Source organism: Spea bombifrons, chromosome 2, assembly GCF_027358695.1.
Source record: "Spea bombifrons isolate aSpeBom1 chromosome 2, aSpeBom1.2.pri, whole genome shotgun sequence".
NCBI lineage: Eukaryota > Metazoa > Chordata > Amphibia > Anura > Pelobatidae > Spea > Spea bombifrons.
In genome coordinates, this window is record NC_071088.1 from 79,290,444 (window position 1) to 79,308,715 (window position 18,272).

General features: G+C 39.4%; 1 protein-coding gene across 1 annotated transcript in view; it reads right to left on the reverse strand.

Annotated features, from left to right (window-relative positions):
* Positions 1-18,272, reverse strand: part of GALNT17 (polypeptide N-acetylgalactosaminyltransferase 17) — a 147,481-nt gene that overhangs the window by 86,523 nt on the left and 42,686 nt on the right. The window contains exons 3-4 of the mRNA XM_053454914.1: positions 10,489-10,672; positions 2,511-2,677 (exon numbers count right to left, since the gene is read on the reverse strand). Of these exons, the coding sequence (XP_053310889.1) occupies positions 2,511-2,677; positions 10,489-10,672 (351 nt within the window). The remainder of the gene's footprint in view (positions 1-2,510; positions 2,678-10,488; positions 10,673-18,272) is intronic.

Consider the following 18,272-nt stretch of genomic DNA (forward strand, 5'->3'; position numbering starts at 1 on the left):
GGCAGAACGTAGCACGACTCCTCTGTATGGGCTGTCATAATCTTCTCTTGGCGAGCACCAGGTTTCTTTTTCTTCTTTACCTCAGCTTTATCAGAGACCAGCACTGTGCCAAGGACAAGGGGTTTAGAAAAGCCGCTAGGGGTTCTTTCAGAATCATTTTGGCTTATCAAAGAAACATTTTTAGACTCATTAGGTAGCCGTTTACATTGGAGTGACTTGTGTTCACTTAAATGTTTTTCATACTGCGCAAGATTTTCTCTACCTAAGATTGTCCCGTCAGAAGCCAAGACAAGACCTGGAGCCCCTAAAGGATGTCGTGCAGTCTGTAATTTTCCAGAGTTATTTTTTCGTTTGCTTTGAGTGATAGGAGTAGTACTCCTGACAGAACCAATCGCCATAGGAGTCCTTGCAGCAACAGTTTTCCTTTTATACGTTTTGCGTCTGCGGGGAGTAGAAGAAACAGCCTCTTTAACAGTGCAAATAGGACTACAAAAATGATTCTCAGTTATGTCCTCCTCACTGAGATCTGGAGCCTCGAAAGACATATTTTCCTCCCCTGTAAGTTCAGACACACTAGGCATTTTAAGATCATTAGGCCCAACGACAGGATTGAAAGGGTTAATGGGAGCACTGGGTTCACCCTCCCCCGATTCACCTCTAGTTTCCCCATGACTTTCATGTTCTGAGGCTTGCATATTTTGTTCAACAGCAACAGAGGACTTAGCTGGTTTAGGTGGCCTGAACCGGCAAAAAGAAATCCTGTGATCTATCCCCCCACAATAAAAGCATAAATTGCCCTCCCGTCGCTTTTGTTTTTCGGCTTTAGTGAGGGGTTTTCGTTTATAACTTTTGTTTTGGACCTTTTTAGGTTCAGACACAGCCCTGGACTTATTGGTACTAGCACACCTAGTGCTGCACTCAACCATGCACTTAAATGACTTGCACAACACCAGCATACCCTCAGCCAGCATCAGTAACACCGATGGTATCCCTGCGGACTCCTCAGTATGGCCTTGGCATTCTGTCACACACTGGGTAAGCAGGTTAGCGAGGGGCCTCGGTGCAGGGATGGCGTTGTCTGTTTGTACACCGCAATTCATGGTGCAAAGTAGACAGGCACAGCAGACAGAAGTGCAGGACTGGAACTGGCAAGGCTGATGCTGAAATAGAAGCCCACCGGCAGGGCACACGACTGGAAGCTCACTGGCAGAGCACAGGACTGGACATGCTGCTGGAAGCCCTCAGGCTGGGCACACGACAGGAAGCCCACTTGCAGGGCACACGACAAGAAGCCCACTTGCAGGGCACACGACAAGAAGCCCACTCGCAGGGCTGAAGGCAGGAGCAATCCAGAATCAGGTACAAAAGGAAGCCAGGAATAATTCAGGAACAGGACCAGGGCAAAACAGTCCTATTACTACAATGCCAAGGCCCAGTTTGCAGGAAGCTACAGCCCTTTATACTGCAGGGCAGCAGGTAACGAGGCCAGGTGGCAACAGTAGGAGGAGAGCAGAAACATAGGCAGAGCGGCCACTAGAGGCTGAACTAGGAACAGTCCAAAAACCTGAATACACAATACAGGAGCCAGGAAACCAGGGCAGAATGTCACAGTGTGTGAGTATGGTTGTGTAATTTTGTGTGTGAGGATGGATGTGTGACTGTGTGTGAGAATGGACATTTAGTTGTGTCGGGGCAAATAAAGTTGTTTGGGGGCAATGATGGCACAGAGAAGCTGGTTGAGGGTAATGATGGAACAGATAAGCTGTTTGGGGGCACTGACAAGCTGGGGCAGAGATGGCACAAACACGCTGTTTAGAAGTTAGGATAGCGCTCATAAGCTGCTTGGGACAAAGGTGCTCACAAGCTGTTTTAGGTTAAAGGTTGCATTGTGGGACATGTTGATTGGTGAAGTTGGGGTGGGGGCCCGAGCAATTTTCACACCAGGGCCCTTTGGTTTCTAGTTACGCCCCTGTCTGTAGCACTTATAAGTCTATTTCTCTCCATGTTCTGGTTACATTGTTTATTGTGATTAGGGATGTGTGCTGTCTTATTTATCCATGATTTGATATTCACTAAGGTAATCCATGCTTATCTACCCACATTTGTGTGCACCAACCTGTTTTGTCTAACAACTTTGGAAATATTTTGTCCACTGACCATGACTTGATATTTGACTAAGCTTAACCCCACCCAGCTATCCTGATTTCAGTGCACCAACATAGCTTGTCTGTTCTTTTTGAAATTCTACTGTTCATATGATTACTTACCTGCTTACCTTCTTCAAGCCACTAGCTGCTGTTTAGCTATATCAAGTTTTTTCTCTGGAAGCTCCAGGTGATTATACTTATCTGGGAGATCAACCTTCTGGAATGGGTTGCTGTTATTGGCATAAGACTTTCCTCTTAACTGCCTCTGGATTCTCTTTCCACAAGTATCTCCATGGACCAGTAGAATGCTAAATCAACAATAAGTATCTATTTACAAATAATGATAACATATGAACTCCATACCTTCATCGCTGTTGTCATCCACAAGAATTATTTCCTTTAGAAGGTGGACAGGGGTGTGATTCACTGCACTGTGTACTGATCGCAAAATCACCGAGAGAGCTTCATTGACAAAGATGAAAATTATTGAAATTTGGGGAAGTTCCTTGGGATACTTCAGTTTTTTGCACCTTCAAAAAATACAAAAAAACAATGATTTTAAATTATATTGTTTATATGCACCACTGACGTTCAATGAGCATCATCCTATCTGGATGGATAGAATATACTATATATATATAAGTGATGTGATATACAGTCACTCTTTTCTCACAGCAAGAGGGGGGTAGAGCATAGATTAAGAGTTTTAGATAAGTGTTGGATTTACACCATGATTGTGCCACAGATGGCTTATCCAGCAAAATTATCCAGAAAAATCAGAGAAGCCAAACATGTTTTCAATGTTTAATGTACCTATATTTTCAATGTTTAATCTATATTATATTTGCTCACAAATGCAGAATCTGGAAGAAAATAGACAATAATTTACAGAGCATAAAAAGTCTGCCTATAATTTACATTAACATATTTTGGTTCTGACTACTTACCATTTTTGGAGCCTTTTCCACACTGAGCGTTCATCTACATCTCAATCTAATCTCTGTTTTACACACCAGATACTGCCAACCATCTTAAAATCTGCCATATTTGCCAAACCTGCCAAAAGTGTTAATATAAAGTATTGGTAGCTTTTATGCCAAGTCTATTGCTAAAGTGTTTTTTCTTTTGTTCAAACTGAGAGTGCCCATGTAGTAATCACCCACCAGATGCCTATAACACCGTCTAAAGACCTAACACGACTATCACCTAATGGGGTTCATATTCTGTCAATTATCATGTGCAAGTAGCGGTCACCTCTGTATATATTTTGGAACCCAAAGAAACTGTCATTAAATGCACATTTCAGCCATAATATGTACTTTAATGCATATGATAGATGAGTGGTCCCTGTAAATTTTAATTTGGTTTCCCTTGGAAATGAATAGAGGTATTCTACAAAATCCTTCTTTTATGCACTTGCCTGTTTCCCTCCTAGGCTTGCTCGCTAAACACACTACACACTGCCAGCTCCAGGGCTGGCTCACAGGAGAGCTCCAGTGTGCCTAATGAAGCACCCTCAAGTCCATGCACAGAAAAAGCTGTTATTGACTCCAGTGAGAGTACTTTCTAGCTCCTGATTGACTGCATCAAGCAGCTGAGGGAGGAGCAAGAGAAGGCAGGTCTACCCCACCATTATCTATGTCAGGATGTCACCCGCTGGAACTCCACCCTGGACATGATAGAGCCTGTTCTAGAGCAGAAGCATGCTCTTCACTCCATGTCCCTTGATCATAGCATTGGGGTGTCCAGCATATTGGGTAGAGGGGAATGGGCAGGTAGTGGCGGTCCTAAAGCCATTTCGGGATGTGACCGAGGACTTAAGCCAGATCACTGCCACTTTGAGCCAGGCCATCCCCTTACTTACCTACCTTGAACAACATGTACATGACTTGCTGAAACAAAATTAGGATTTTCCAGACAAAGATTACAAGTGGAGGTTGCGAAGCTGATATAGGAGCTGAAATGTCTCATGCAACCCATCAGGGACACCCCAGAGTATATGCTGGTAACCCTCTGTAACCCAAGGGCTAAGGGCAAGTTGAAGAGACATGCTTGTCTGTGGGGTGCATGAGATGCAACACAAAAGGCGCATGCTAAGCAGCGAGATGCAAGATTGTTGCACTAGACCCACTGAAGCATTATCCATTTGGGCAGCGGCTCTTGATAGTTTGGTAGGTACCACTTCATCTCCCCAATGTCAGAGCCATCTGCCAGTGCCTGCCTGCCCAGACCCAGTGCCCTACTAAAACTGCTGCAACTCTTTGACCGTCCTAACTCTGGGGTGAACCTTTTTTTTATTTCTAGAATTTTGTTAAATTCAGTCCTGCTTCATGTGCCCATCATCTGCCAGTGCATTCCTGTCCAGGCCCAGTGCCCCACTGTTACTGCTGATGCTACTCCACATCTTTGACATCCATACTCTGGGGGAACCTTTTTTTTTTTTTTTTTTTTTTTTTTAAATTGTAATAAAAGGTAAGTCTAGACGGTGTCAGGGACACGTTCATAATCAAAAAAAGGCCCCTGAATTTCATCTGAGGCGAAAGGCCGGGAAATTTAATTTGTTGCCCTAAAACAAATGTGCAATTTTGCTCCCTGTGCACAAGTCTACAATATAATGCTGTTTATACCAACATAGTATAGTTATCTCTCTTAGCAGACTGTTAAAAACGAGCCAAATATCCTACATTTTATTGCATATAAATATAAAATAATGCTTTATCAAGATGAAATAAATATTAATTTACTAACTGAAGCAGCTGTCTATTGGGTTGGCAGAAAGAGGAATAACATTGAAGGCAGATGGAAAACTGTACAAGCAATGTACAACAGTAAATTAAATGTAAAAAAAAAATGTATCCACAAGCCAGTGCTGTTAAAATGAGCTTGGCTATGTCAGTGTCTAAGAATCATAGTTTTATACTGATATGATGCTTTCTATGGTTCGAGGGTTTAAATATTCATCAGAATGCCGCTGGTCTAAAAGCTATCTAATAGTTGTAAGATATGATTCACAAAATACATCTGTATTGCCAAAGTAAAGCATTAAGAACAAAATGCTTTCAATCTACCTTAATGTACTTGTACTATTGCCAGGTATATTTGGTTCGGAATAGCAAACATAACAGCTCACATCCATTTTCAATATATTTCTGAAAATTGGAGAAGATATTTACAAAGCCATACATTTTAGGAAAAGTACATTTTCTATCTTTTATTCTAAGTGAGCAACAAAAGACAAATTGTACTACGATTAAATAATTGGAAATTAAATCCAAAGTGAGCAAACTACAGGGCTCTTTAGGGTTTTCGAGAGAGAAGTAATTGTATGTCATGTGCAGGGTGTGCAGTACCTGTTAACTGTATAAGCAACAGCAATAAAACAGCCAAGCCATTATGACTGAAGGACTGATTTATTATAAATGAAGGACTGTGGATATTCAGGGGAGAGCTGGTACCATTTAGCCCAGTGAATAAGTCTAGTCAAGTGTCCAGATACTAAATCTGTAAAAACAAAGCCAAAACACAAACGTATATGTACAATCGGTGTTATCTTTATTAATATCCAAAAAAAATTAATATCCAAAAAAATTGCTTTGCATCTCCAGGGATGCAACCCCATGTTTGGCGTGAAGTGGGGATAATATATAAAAGGACCTTTGGAGTTGCAGTGTTTATGCCACATCTCCCCATCATCACCCATCTTGTGCCGAGTAGGATATGGGTTAAACAATAGTATATAACCTGGGAGACATAGAAACAATGCCCCTACTCCCATTCTCTGTCCATTGGCTCGAGAAAGAGCTTAAATAACATTAACTGTATTTAGAGCTCATGCCTGTCCTCCTCCCTTCATCGTTGTGATGGTTAAGGTTACAAAAAAACAAAACACCTTCCTACCCCTCTACACCAATTAGTTTCCCCAGGTAGGGGGGCATAATGTCCATCCAAGTAACCTCTGGGTGCAGGTAAGTTGGTGGTGGTGAAACTTACTGTCTACCTCCTTGACACTCAAAGAATGCAACCTATGGGGAAAAGCTTTTGAATTATCTTTAACAGCAATCAAGGTTTGTTAATGGATGCTATCGACTTCACATCTATGGCCAAAGGAAAGAGGCCACCCAAAACAAAAATAGCCACATGATGTCAAAAAACAACACAGCAAAAATGAATGTTGTGCCTGACAGTAGATTATGAAATATATACTTTGATTCATCATCTGCCTAAATGTGAAGGAATTATTTGCACCATCATTGACTTGGGGGAAGTTATCTTGGCAGCAAGGAATTAGCCCTGGCAACTTCCAAGATATGGTTTTCTTACTTCAATAGACCAAATTATGTAGCAATATCTGTTTTACACTATGGTCACTAACACTTCTCCTCTAAAATAAACGTATTTCTCTTTATTCTACAAGCTACACATGGGAGGAAAGAAGGACAAGAGGCATTTGGGTGTAAGGCCACAGTCACTCTAGAAGGGGGGTGCTGGCGTGCAGCAGGCTGCCATTTTTCCAACATCTGCCTTTAGTGGCCACCTCTGGCATTTAGTTCTTGGCTTATAGCCAAGCTTGCCGCATTGCCACTTAACAATGGTATACATCAAGAAGTTCAAGCGTGTTAGGTCTGTAGCATCAGCAGTGAGGTCACTCCCAGCTGCCCTATGTAACCTCACAGTTCTCTGCATATGGCACTAACTCTGATACTTCTGGTTTGTTACACTGTGTCCTTTGCGCTGTGCTCCTGACCTTTGGACTGTTTATCAGATTAACCATTTGCCTGCCACCTGCCATACTGACCCTGGACTGTTTATTGGATTAACCATATGCCCCCCAACTACCCTAATGACCCTGGACTGTTTATCAGATTAACCCTTTGTCTCCCCCCCTGCCATACTGACTCTGGGCTGTTTATTTGATTAACCCTTTGCTTGTTGCCTGCCATTCTGACCCTGGTCTGTTTATTGGATACACCCTTTGCCTGCTGCCTGCCGTAATTTCCAGATTGAGTTATACATTCAGTTTTGAAACTGGATTCCTTTATTTCTACTCTTCTTGCTAGTAGGTTTGATAAATGGAAAATTAAAGGGATGGTTTATTATTCCAAGAGAATCACTATTATACTTGCAATAAAATGAACAGACATATAATGGACTATGATTTTCTGTTTAACAGCCAGAACATGCTATTGCATATAAATAGTCAGCAAATTTTAGATCACAGAGATCAATTGTAAGCTAAAATAAATGTCTCTCTCTGTGGGATATTACTGTCAATTTTCCAGTGAAAGCTATTGATCAGTTGGCTTCGTTAGAGCTCACAGCTATAAATCCCAAATCTTGTGCTCACTGCACCAAGAAAGGTTCCAATGTTTATTGACTCAACAACTCTAGAACATTGAAGAAGATGTCATATCATATCAGCTGCTCTTTGTATTACCGAATAACATTTTTTATATCACTTTAGTGTAATGTAAAACAGAGTCATTTGCTGCTTACCTATAACTAAACTGTGTAAACAACACGCTCTAAAGGAGTACAAACTCTAAAACCAGCATCCAGAAAATGTAAAAAAAAACATGCAGCAATGCTTCTGAGAATGCAGTTTGACAACAATACCTTATATCTTCTAATGGCCTCTAGAGGGAATTATACTAGTAGTTTATAGCCATACGATTTGTCCCTTGGATAGATAATGGCCTTTTTTAATGGTCTGATTAAAAAAAGCTTGTAAAAACAATGTACGTGACTGCAGCAGGAACATTATTTTCTAATATTCCCACACACGCACGTTCTGGATCATTTAAAAGTCTTTTATTCGTCTGTTGGTTTTTCTTATGTGTGTATCTACTGCACACCATTTCAAGTGTTCAAATTGGGGCACTTGCGCTGATGGGCATGGCTAGAAAGGAGGTGAAGCCTCACAGGAAACAGGATTGGATCTGTGATGGAAAACAGAACAGGGCGCCCTCTACCAAACAAGTCCAATATGGAACAATCCAATAGGAGAACCATGCAGGATGCTAACATAATGATACCCAAATTATGTACCACTGATGACTCAGAACAGCTGGAATACACACTGAAAAAGTTCACGGTAAGTTCAAGGGTTAAGCAAAAACATAGTTGGGGTCACACGCAAAGGTCAGAGGCAGAAAGCAAACAGCATAATAATCAGGCACGAGTCAGCAACAAAAAATCCATACCATGGTTAAAAGCAAGTGAAGTACTAAGGGCACTATCACATCATATAATGAGGGTTTACATATCACGATAAATAAACAAATGATCAGACACTCCTATTAACCTAATTAGGGAGCGGGACAAAATTTATATCATAGCCCTTTAACAGGGCTACGAATATTCATATTGACGTCTGTCACGCATACGAGGATGGTCATCACAATGTTCTAGTGTGCAGCCTGCTCCGTAGCTGACTCTCAGATGTGGAGATCCGTGTCTCCATACTACGAGGCTGAGAAGCCCCTACCAGCCCAAATAGCAGTGCCCTTGTTTGTCTGGACCTACCACAGATAACAGGAGGGATGGGTCACAGGAAGAAGTGGACTGGGCCAAAGGCATCAGTTGGTGTGCCAGAGGCATGACCTCTTGTCCACCTTACCCAAAGGTGACAGCATAGAAATCAATTGGTTTTACAGTTAATCAGAGAAGATCAGAGGATCTCCCCAGCTGGCCCATAATGTGTATATGTATGTAAAAGCAGTGTGTAAGCGTGTGTAAGGGCAGTGTATGTGTGTGTATGGACAGGTGTGTAAGGGCAGTGTATGTATATGTGTATGTGTGTGTAAGGGCAGTGTATGTGTATATGTGTGTTTATAAGCAGGTGTGTGTAAGGGCAGCATATGTGTGTGTATGGACAGGTGTGTAAGGGCAGTGTATGTATATGTGTGTGTGTAAGAAAAGTGTATGTGTATATGTGTGTTTATGGGCAGGTGTGTGTGTAAAGGCAGTGTGTAAGGGTCCTGGGAGGGAGGCTAACATTAGCCTTTTTTTTATTAAAAAAAAAATATCTGCTGTTGTTGACTACTCTTCCAATGATACTCAGTCAGCATTATGGTGGACACCTGGCTGGCTGAGAATCATAGGAATTGTAGTTCACAGCTAGCATCTGCAGCTTTACTGTTGACTGCACTAACCATGATGCTCAGCCAGCATCATGGAAGCAGTATGTCTGGCATGTGAAATGTAGTTAACAGCACATGATATGACAGGTGTTAGTTGTGAATTTAAACTCCCATGATGCCTAGTCATGTGGACACCTGGCTGGCTGAGCATCATGGGAATTGTAATTCACAGTTTACATCTACTGTTAACTGCACTTGCCATGATTCTCAGCCAGCATCATGAAAGTAGTATGTCTGGCTGAGCCTCATGGGAATTAGATTTGTTCTTTATTTTTAATATGCATGACTGCGCTGACAAAAACGTAGCGTGTTTTAAGTAGCGATGCAAGGCATTGTAAAGTGCAACTGGTTGTATTGATGAGTTCTGCGAGAGCGATTAAAAAAAAAAGTGTCCCTCTTTCACATTTTTAAATGTTGGGAGGTATGCAAACATACCCCTCCACCTTTCTTGCTTTTTCTATCCTTCCTAAATAATGTGTAACCATTTCAGTTAACTGCCCAGTCATGCGTCTTATTCCATCATGTGGGATTATTTTAAATAGAAAAATCAAACAGTAGCAGTCAATGTTTTGTTGTTTTGTATTCCTATTATTACAAATAAATTAAAGTGCATTTATTATACTTAACAAAAGAACATTAGACCCTTTCCATAAGATTTTAAATTAAGATATGTCAACTGCTGACGCTATGAAATGCAATATGACAACTCACCGATTAAAGTTAGAAGTGTATCTGTATCTACTTTGGATCTGCTCTAGAGGTTACCAAGATTTATCAGCTTACTACCAGGCCTTTGGGACAGCCTTCTAATCTACATGATATGTAACAAGAATATAGAAAACCTGGTAACAAAATATGCATTGAAAAATGTATATACACACATACAGATCTAGGTTATTCTGCATGAGCTAACTAGTTATCATCTGGTTCCTGTTGAAAAAGTTACATATTATCTTTTAACACAGGATATTTGGTGGGCAGTTCATTTTTAACAAAGGGAATATGTTCATGGATCTGTAGAGCTAGATATAAAAACCATTAAAAAGTAAAGCATTTAAGTCAAGTTTGTATACATGTGTAGACAAGGCACTTTAATTCAACAAAATCTGTTTAACACTTTATTTACTTTAAGTAATCGGGGAAGTCCTAAAACTCTAGTGTCGCTGAGACGATATAAAGTTATTCAACAAAATATGACTTACTTTGTTGGTCTATAGTCTGGTATAGACCGATCCAGTGAAATTTTCTCACTGAGGTAGGAATTGTAGCCATATTTTTCATGTGGCCCTTTGGCTTTTTCTGCTTCATCAGGCGTAAGGGTGGAAGGAAGACCACCTTTTCCTCTGCCACTATAACCTTCAATAAGTCCAAGGGACTTGGATAAACCTGGTAAAAGAACAAAAAAGTTAATATGATAATATATCATATATATATATGATTTTTACCATAATGTCTAGTGTTTTGTCAACCACAATCAATTATAATGATGTATAAAAAATGCGTATTGAACTTGCATGCATACATTTATTTATTTCAATTAAGACAACTTTTTATGTACTATATACATTTATTCCCAGAGGAAATTTAAATATTGTTAGTATAATTTGGCAAGGTTGATGGGGGACGTATGGTAGCCATAAACAGTAATTACATCTTCATGAAAGCTTACGTAAGACAATAAAAACAAACATTATGTTGGAAATAAATGAACAAAATAAATTAATATAACCAGGGTAACCACAATTGTAAAGCAATCACAAAAACAATTCCCTAAAACTATTTATTTTAATAGGGTTTTTGTTAGGGAAAACATGCCAGATAACACCCATAGAGTAAACGTCCATCCTGCGAATATGATTTCTCTTTTATGCACTGGTTGACTTAGAATCCCTGGAAAAATAATGCCTAGAATCTAGTGTTATGTTTCCTTAATGGCAGCTCTAGCATAAAGAAAAATAAGGCAGTTTCTGGGTTCCCAGTTTGCCTATATTTGGACTATATGTCGCTCACTCATTCACTTTTGATAATCTACTACACGCCGTGAAAAAAAGATATATATTGTTCTTTTTTCATTCTTTCCTTGTGACAAACAGCAAAAAGTATAAGACCAAAATTCCTTCTTAGACCCACTAAAGATTATTGGTAGTGAATTGGAGCACGTTTGAAAATTGATAGTATCTAAGTGAACAATGGAATGACCTTAGGTGGGAGCTAGAAAGACAAGAATACCTGGAACAGTTACTTACTCAATGTAACTGTCAGGTTCTCAATATATATGTTCCAGTATAAAAAATACCAGGACATTAGATTTTGGAATGCCAAACATTAAAGTGTATGTTTTGATTCCCTATTTGTTGCGGCACCATGTGCACTAATGTCTGACTAATGCAGAAGAGGACACATGACACCAGGGGCGTAACTAGAAGCCTCAGGGCCCCGATGCGAGAATCTGTTAAGGGCCCCCGCACCCCCAACCCAATCTACCCCCTCTCACACCATCTACCCCCCTCTTCTCAGGCTATCTACCCTCTCCCTTCTCACTATCTACCCCCTCTCACACTATCTTAACACATATATTGCTTGAAAAAGGCATCATGGCATGACATAAAATGAAATAGCAGCTCATGAGCAACCCTACCAGTCATATCATGTTTACTGCATTACCCCATACATTATTTGTAATGTTACCAGCAGTCTAAAAAAAGCTTAGATATTGCTGCAGGCTCATTATTTTAATCATTAATTTCTCCCGACATGACCCACTGAATGATTTTTATTTGAATTAACGATCTCTTCTTGAGTGTACTGCACATGCAAATTCAATTATTCCCTTTAGAAGTTATGATAAGCTTTTCATTATTGGTGTTTGACTGTAATATTGAGTAACTTTTCTTTAAAGAATATATGAGGGTGTAATTATAAAGGTTAAATGTTAGCAGGTCATGGTTATTAGTAATCTCTACTCTCTACATTAAATTACATCTCAGCCAGTGATTAAAATAATTAGTTATAACATGCCGCATAATGCATCTGGAGTGGAAACTTGAAATACAATTCACCTGCTGCATTTCACCTATTCTATTTCTTGATTTGTTATGAGCCTTTGTATAATTAACCTAGAACAATTAACCTCTTAGATATAATGATGTAAACAGAGAAATGCAAAAAATAGTGACATTAATACAATAATTCACAACAGATGCGTCTAAAAAGAAATCAAACAGGAAAAAATATAGATATAATGATCATACTAGCAGCAACCGTCCTACAACCTTTAAAATGCAGCAGTAGTTATATAATCTAAAAAAAAAGCACACTAATAGTAATGGCATTGGCTTTTGATGAAAGACTATCACTATCTGTTCTATTAATCTCAAGTATGTCTTGGATTAATGGATGTGCAGGTTTGCAAAAAAAATAAGTGAGCACTGCTTGCTTTTCAAAAACAAAATCTGTGTTTTTTGAATGTTTCAAAGGAACTAACTAGCCAAATTGGCTGATGTTACAATGCTAACTAGTCAAACCTCAGCATTGGCTCAAGGAACTGTACACGAGCTGAGCAGGACTCATCTGCAACATAAAGAAAGTCCTTGTATGGGTCCTAGAGTAATTCACAAGGAGAAAACTGCTAGAAGACAGGAGTTTTAGCTGTTCCAGCTTCATCTGGCATTCCTCCAATCATCACAAGCTTGGCTGAGCTAGGCATTAGACTGAAGCCCCGCTCTAGCCAACTCTGGCTTGCTCAGCTATAACATTAACAGAAACTCTATTACTTTGCTATGAGATTTCACAGTTGATTCTAGCAGTTCCTCTGCCAAATAGGTGCCTTGGTTGATTATTATTACCTCTTTACTGATGAAGTCAAGTGCTAGTTGTGGAATCGTGAGTTAGTAATAAACAACTAGCCATTTAGTAAATATAGTAAATAGGCTGGCCTGACTTCTCTGAAGGATACATATTTTAAAGCACAAAAGTCCCAAACAAATTTTAAGTTTAACTTTCAATTTAATGTTTTTGAATGAAAATTGGTGAAACATGCAAATCTGGATTTTTGTAATGCAGGATCATGTTCTGTGTGTGCTATGACAAAAAGCTAATTGTGTATTTTAAAGTTGACCCACTCCACCCAAATATGTTTTAAATAGCAAAAAATAAGTTAATATCTTCCTCTTAGTGTTTTTAAACTCATGTGGACATTTTTTAAATATTATAAACTATCCTTATATTTAACTCTAAAAACGATTGCTAGTTTTGCAAACTGCAGGTGAGAGTATGCAAGGGAAACAAGTTGAATGAAAACTTGCATGTCCTCGAGTGGCACTTGCAAAAGTTACAATACAAAACATCAAGTTGGACCTGAGCAGAAGGCAGAAGGTAATAAAATCAACACGGGAGGAGAGTATGTCCACCCCACCCCCTATCTCATGAGATGGAGGAGTAAAAATGTATGCAAACACCCAATGGGAGGCATTAACCCATCCCATGTCTCCTCACCCACTATCCTACTCCTAATGGGTTGGGGGTTTATGAGCAAAATTAAACCCTTTGGGGGGGCATCTGGGTTTTAGGGTGTAGTTATTCATTTGGAGATGAATGGCATGCATTCTCTACACTCAAAGAAAAATTGTCAATCGTTATGACTTCATCTAAATGTTGCATCAACTATAAAACAGTAACATGTATAAACTAAAGCTGCACAGGTAATGTTCCATATTTTGATTTCTCCCATGTTTTCTTATGAATTAAAAATCTATTTTAATAATAACAACAATGAAAACATCGCTATTCCTAAGATTTTGATAAATTAGTTTCAAACACATCCTAAATGGACCATCAATAACATTATCTTTAACTGCATCCAGCCAATACGGTTGTTTCAAAATCCAGGACCGTTGGTAGCCCTTCAAGAGCACCAATAATGTATAAAAACGTAATTCACGTGGATTGATTGATTATTTTGATCAAAAGTCGCCCCTCCAGAAGAGTGAGAACACCATACTGATGTTATAGTATGCTAATATAATGAGCTGGTAATAAAAAGAGAATACATTTTGTAAACACCACCATTTTGTGGCTACATTTTAAATATTCCTTAGATTTTAAATCTTAAATATGAAATATGTTGTTTTACAACAATTGTAAACGCGGCACTTGAAGTAATTCAAATATGGGCAACAGAATTAATTATTTAATTTCCATTACAAATGAGCCATAGTCAGGCAAGATATGATTGCACTATACAAGTCTCTTAAAAGGTCAATCATATCTTTAGCATATCTTTTTGCTACCTTTAGCAAAAGAAAGTACTATTTACAATAACAGTAAGTAAGCAGGACTTTATTCATTAGTAAGGTTTAGGGGTTATATAAGAAATATTAATCATTTGAATCCAAGAATACATACATACAGGAATACATACATGCATTTTATAAACATGGGGCACCTAAACCTGACCCAGGGCAGCAGCTCTTCAGGACCTACCTGTAACATCCATACTATCATTTGAATGTTACAAGGGACAGCCTGGTCTATGATATTGTTTTCTGTGTGCTTTCAGAGCTTAACTCAAATGAAAGAGTTTGTGCATTTAGTTTGGCACATGTTCCTATGGCAAAAAAATCTACCCTTTAGTATACCTGCCAACTAACATTGCTTGTTCCTCTTAAGGCTACTGACACAGTGTTGGCATACTGGAAATTCAATTAACGAATGAATCCACTTTACACTTCCAGTGGCCCGTTAGCACATGCACTCAGGGACGCTCTACAAAGTTAATGAAAAACATAAACATCAATGGCTTTCTGAAAAATGTATATTGCATGACGTTTCTCTTTTTTAAGTACTGTTTAAACTTCTAGTATAGAAATAAAAAGCACAGAAAGAATGCAGTTAACAGAGAATATAAATGTTATATATGAATGTGGATACATCAGGAAACAGAATTTCCATCTTTCCAAGTTCTGATATTCTCTTATTCATTGTCAAACAGGCTACTACCACCCTGGAGGATTGGGGAGAAGACGTCACCACAAGCACAGCCATATTACCCTTAGTTCACATGAGTGCAAAATGAAGGCACTTGCAGTGACGTCCTCTTCCCCTGGTTTGAAGATCAGGGAGAGCATGTCACTACAAGCTCCACCATATTGCCCTCAGTTGGCGCTTTCAGTGACAAATTTTAACATAAGATCATTCCATTTGTTAGATCAGGTTAGATCAACAGTTTTTTTTCATGATAGCTATCATGCAAAGGCCGTATTTACAAACACCTGATCTAATCTGATCTAACGAATATCTATTCAAATCCATTACAATTTTCCAAAACACAAATAACAATTTGGGACAGATGTAGCGGATTCAGGACCACAATCCCAGTCTCTCTCTCTGGAGAATGCGTACTGTATATGCACAGCATTGTGCACACTCAACCTCCCAAGCTCGACCATCAGTGTCCTGATTCCCTGGGGCAGAATTTGGGAGGTATGCAATGTACAACAAATATGCCGTGATTTAACATGCAAGGTATCTTTTGCCAAATACATTATAAGTATGGTCTTACAATATCGTATTCCAATGATCAATTATTAATAACAAAGATAAAGTCACATATGATTCTTCCTATGAGATTATATAACATTTTGCTACATCAAGAAATGGTGGTTTGAAATACATTTTGATTGATCAATTTGGTGTTTTCAGTTGCTTTAGCCATAATTAAAAATATACCTCCATTAATTGTGGTTCACTAGAATTGTGTTTAACCAAAAAACCAATGTCTTTAAAACGATTTGTACATCACATAAAGTGCTCTTTATTCATTTTGTATTTTATTTTCTCAACAATGTAGTGCTGTTGCTAGGAAAACCCTGACTTCATAAAATCAATCAACAAAAAAATATTATACACAGATTTTGTGCTATCTCTCTGTAGTCAAGTAAATTGTTTTCCAACTCATTTCAGCTCTGACACATTATATCTTAATAATCGCAAGTGACATTTTGTTATGTGTCTTTTTTACATCCATCTTTTTACTCAATTAACAGTTAATAGGAAACACTAATTAAATTGAAATTTTCATTCGTAGACAATGACAGGTTCACACTAAGATATAAGCATTTTGATCAATGGCCAAGGTTTGATACTGGCGTGGTGTAATGTAAACATTTCATGTAAAGTGCTGCCCTGCAACATTCATACCTGCAAACAGTCCTGAAGATGCAGAGACAGTCCCGGTTTTTGGGTCCTTGTGTTTTTGGGTCTGTCCCGGCATTAAAATACTGCCTATGTACAATGAATTATACTGTGCACAAAGCAGCATTGCATTTAAGTCGTTTATGTCTGAGAGACACACATAGCCTGAACACCGGTAAATGAGCTCAGGGGGATTCAGTTGCCAAGGAGCTACAATCATACTAGGGAACTTTCTAGCTCTGAGTACCTGGAGAACCCCCTTGCGGGATGTGGGTGGGCGGTTCTGCTGACATTGGTGGGCAGTTTCCTTGTCACTTATAGGAAGTCTATTTTATATCTCAGTCCCTGATATTTTTTGGCTTTCTTCTAAACACAATGTCTCACATCAGGTTTTCCTCTAAACTACTGTATGTACAGAATGGTCTTCCTCACTCTCCCATGAGCTCATTCTTGTTTACTCTCTCATGCTCTGTTTCCCTTCCGTCTCTGCTGACCACATGTACTTCTGCATCTTCTTATATCTTCTATGTTTTATCTTATCTTCTCCTATCTTCAGTCTTTTATCTCCATCCACATCTTCGTGGACATACCCTGGCAGGAACTTCCAGCAATATGGTGGTGCTTGCGGTGACATCCTCTCCCCAATCCTCAAATTGGGGCTGAGGAAGTCACGAAAAGTAACCCAGCAGAGTCATGTGAAGTGACGTAAATTCACGTGACTCCGCTGGGTTCCTGGGCAGGACAAGAGAAGAGACGCTGTGTGGTAGCAACGCAAAGGCAGCCTTGGGGGAGAGCACAGGGAATCTGCAGATCAGGTAAGGGGATTGACCAAATATGTTGCGGGAGCGGGCAGGATTGGACACATATGTTGCGGGAGTGAAACACATACATTGCTGGAGCGGGCGGTAATGGTCAGAAATTCTGCGGGAGCAGGCAGGATTTAAAAAACAGTCCCGCGCAGTTCTTGACTTTGGCATGTGACTTTTGATACAATGAAATCATCCTTGTCTTAGCAGTCACTCATTTTTTGTCTCTTTCCCCTCAAACTCCTATCAGATTGTAAACTTAAAGAGTAGGCCCGTCCAGTGGCATACTTTGGGGGGAAGGTTTGCCCTAGGAGGCGGTCATCAGGGGGGTGCCACACTGGTACACAGAGGTCCCAGGTCTCCCAGAAATTCTCTCTCACAGCGCCCAACCTTCTACACCGACACCTTCTGTACAGCCAGTATATAGTCGGATTTGTGATAAGTGGCAGATCCACTATAGTATATCGACAATTGATCATATTTATCATTATTGCTTTAACAAAATTTCATATTATAACAAAAGACTTGTAAAAAATATGACAATTCTTCTTTTATTGCCTTACAGTGAGCTTATTTGCTTGTGGTATTAAGAACTATGTTAAAACAACACCCATTTGTATGCCCATTTTAAATTTTCTGCCCGCCCCTCTCTCTGACTGATATTAGAGCATATCAGAGCACAGACCCTGTTCCTGGGTGTACAGATGCTTGTTGGGAGGATCCTCATTCTGTATTTGGGATTGTATTAGCAGTGTTTAGGTGGCTTGCTGCAGAGGATTGATGAGACTCCAAGCCTGCGACCAGGAGAAGATCTAGTTACTGAGCATGGCAAGGTGCGAAGCATTAGTCCACAAGGGCACCAACACATGTTTCAAGTTGTGGGTAGGACATGGACAGTTTGAGAGGGAAACTGGGACATTGTGACTCTGTATACTGACATTTGTTCCATATTGTTTTCTATTATTGTGTCCATATTTGATTGCGTTACT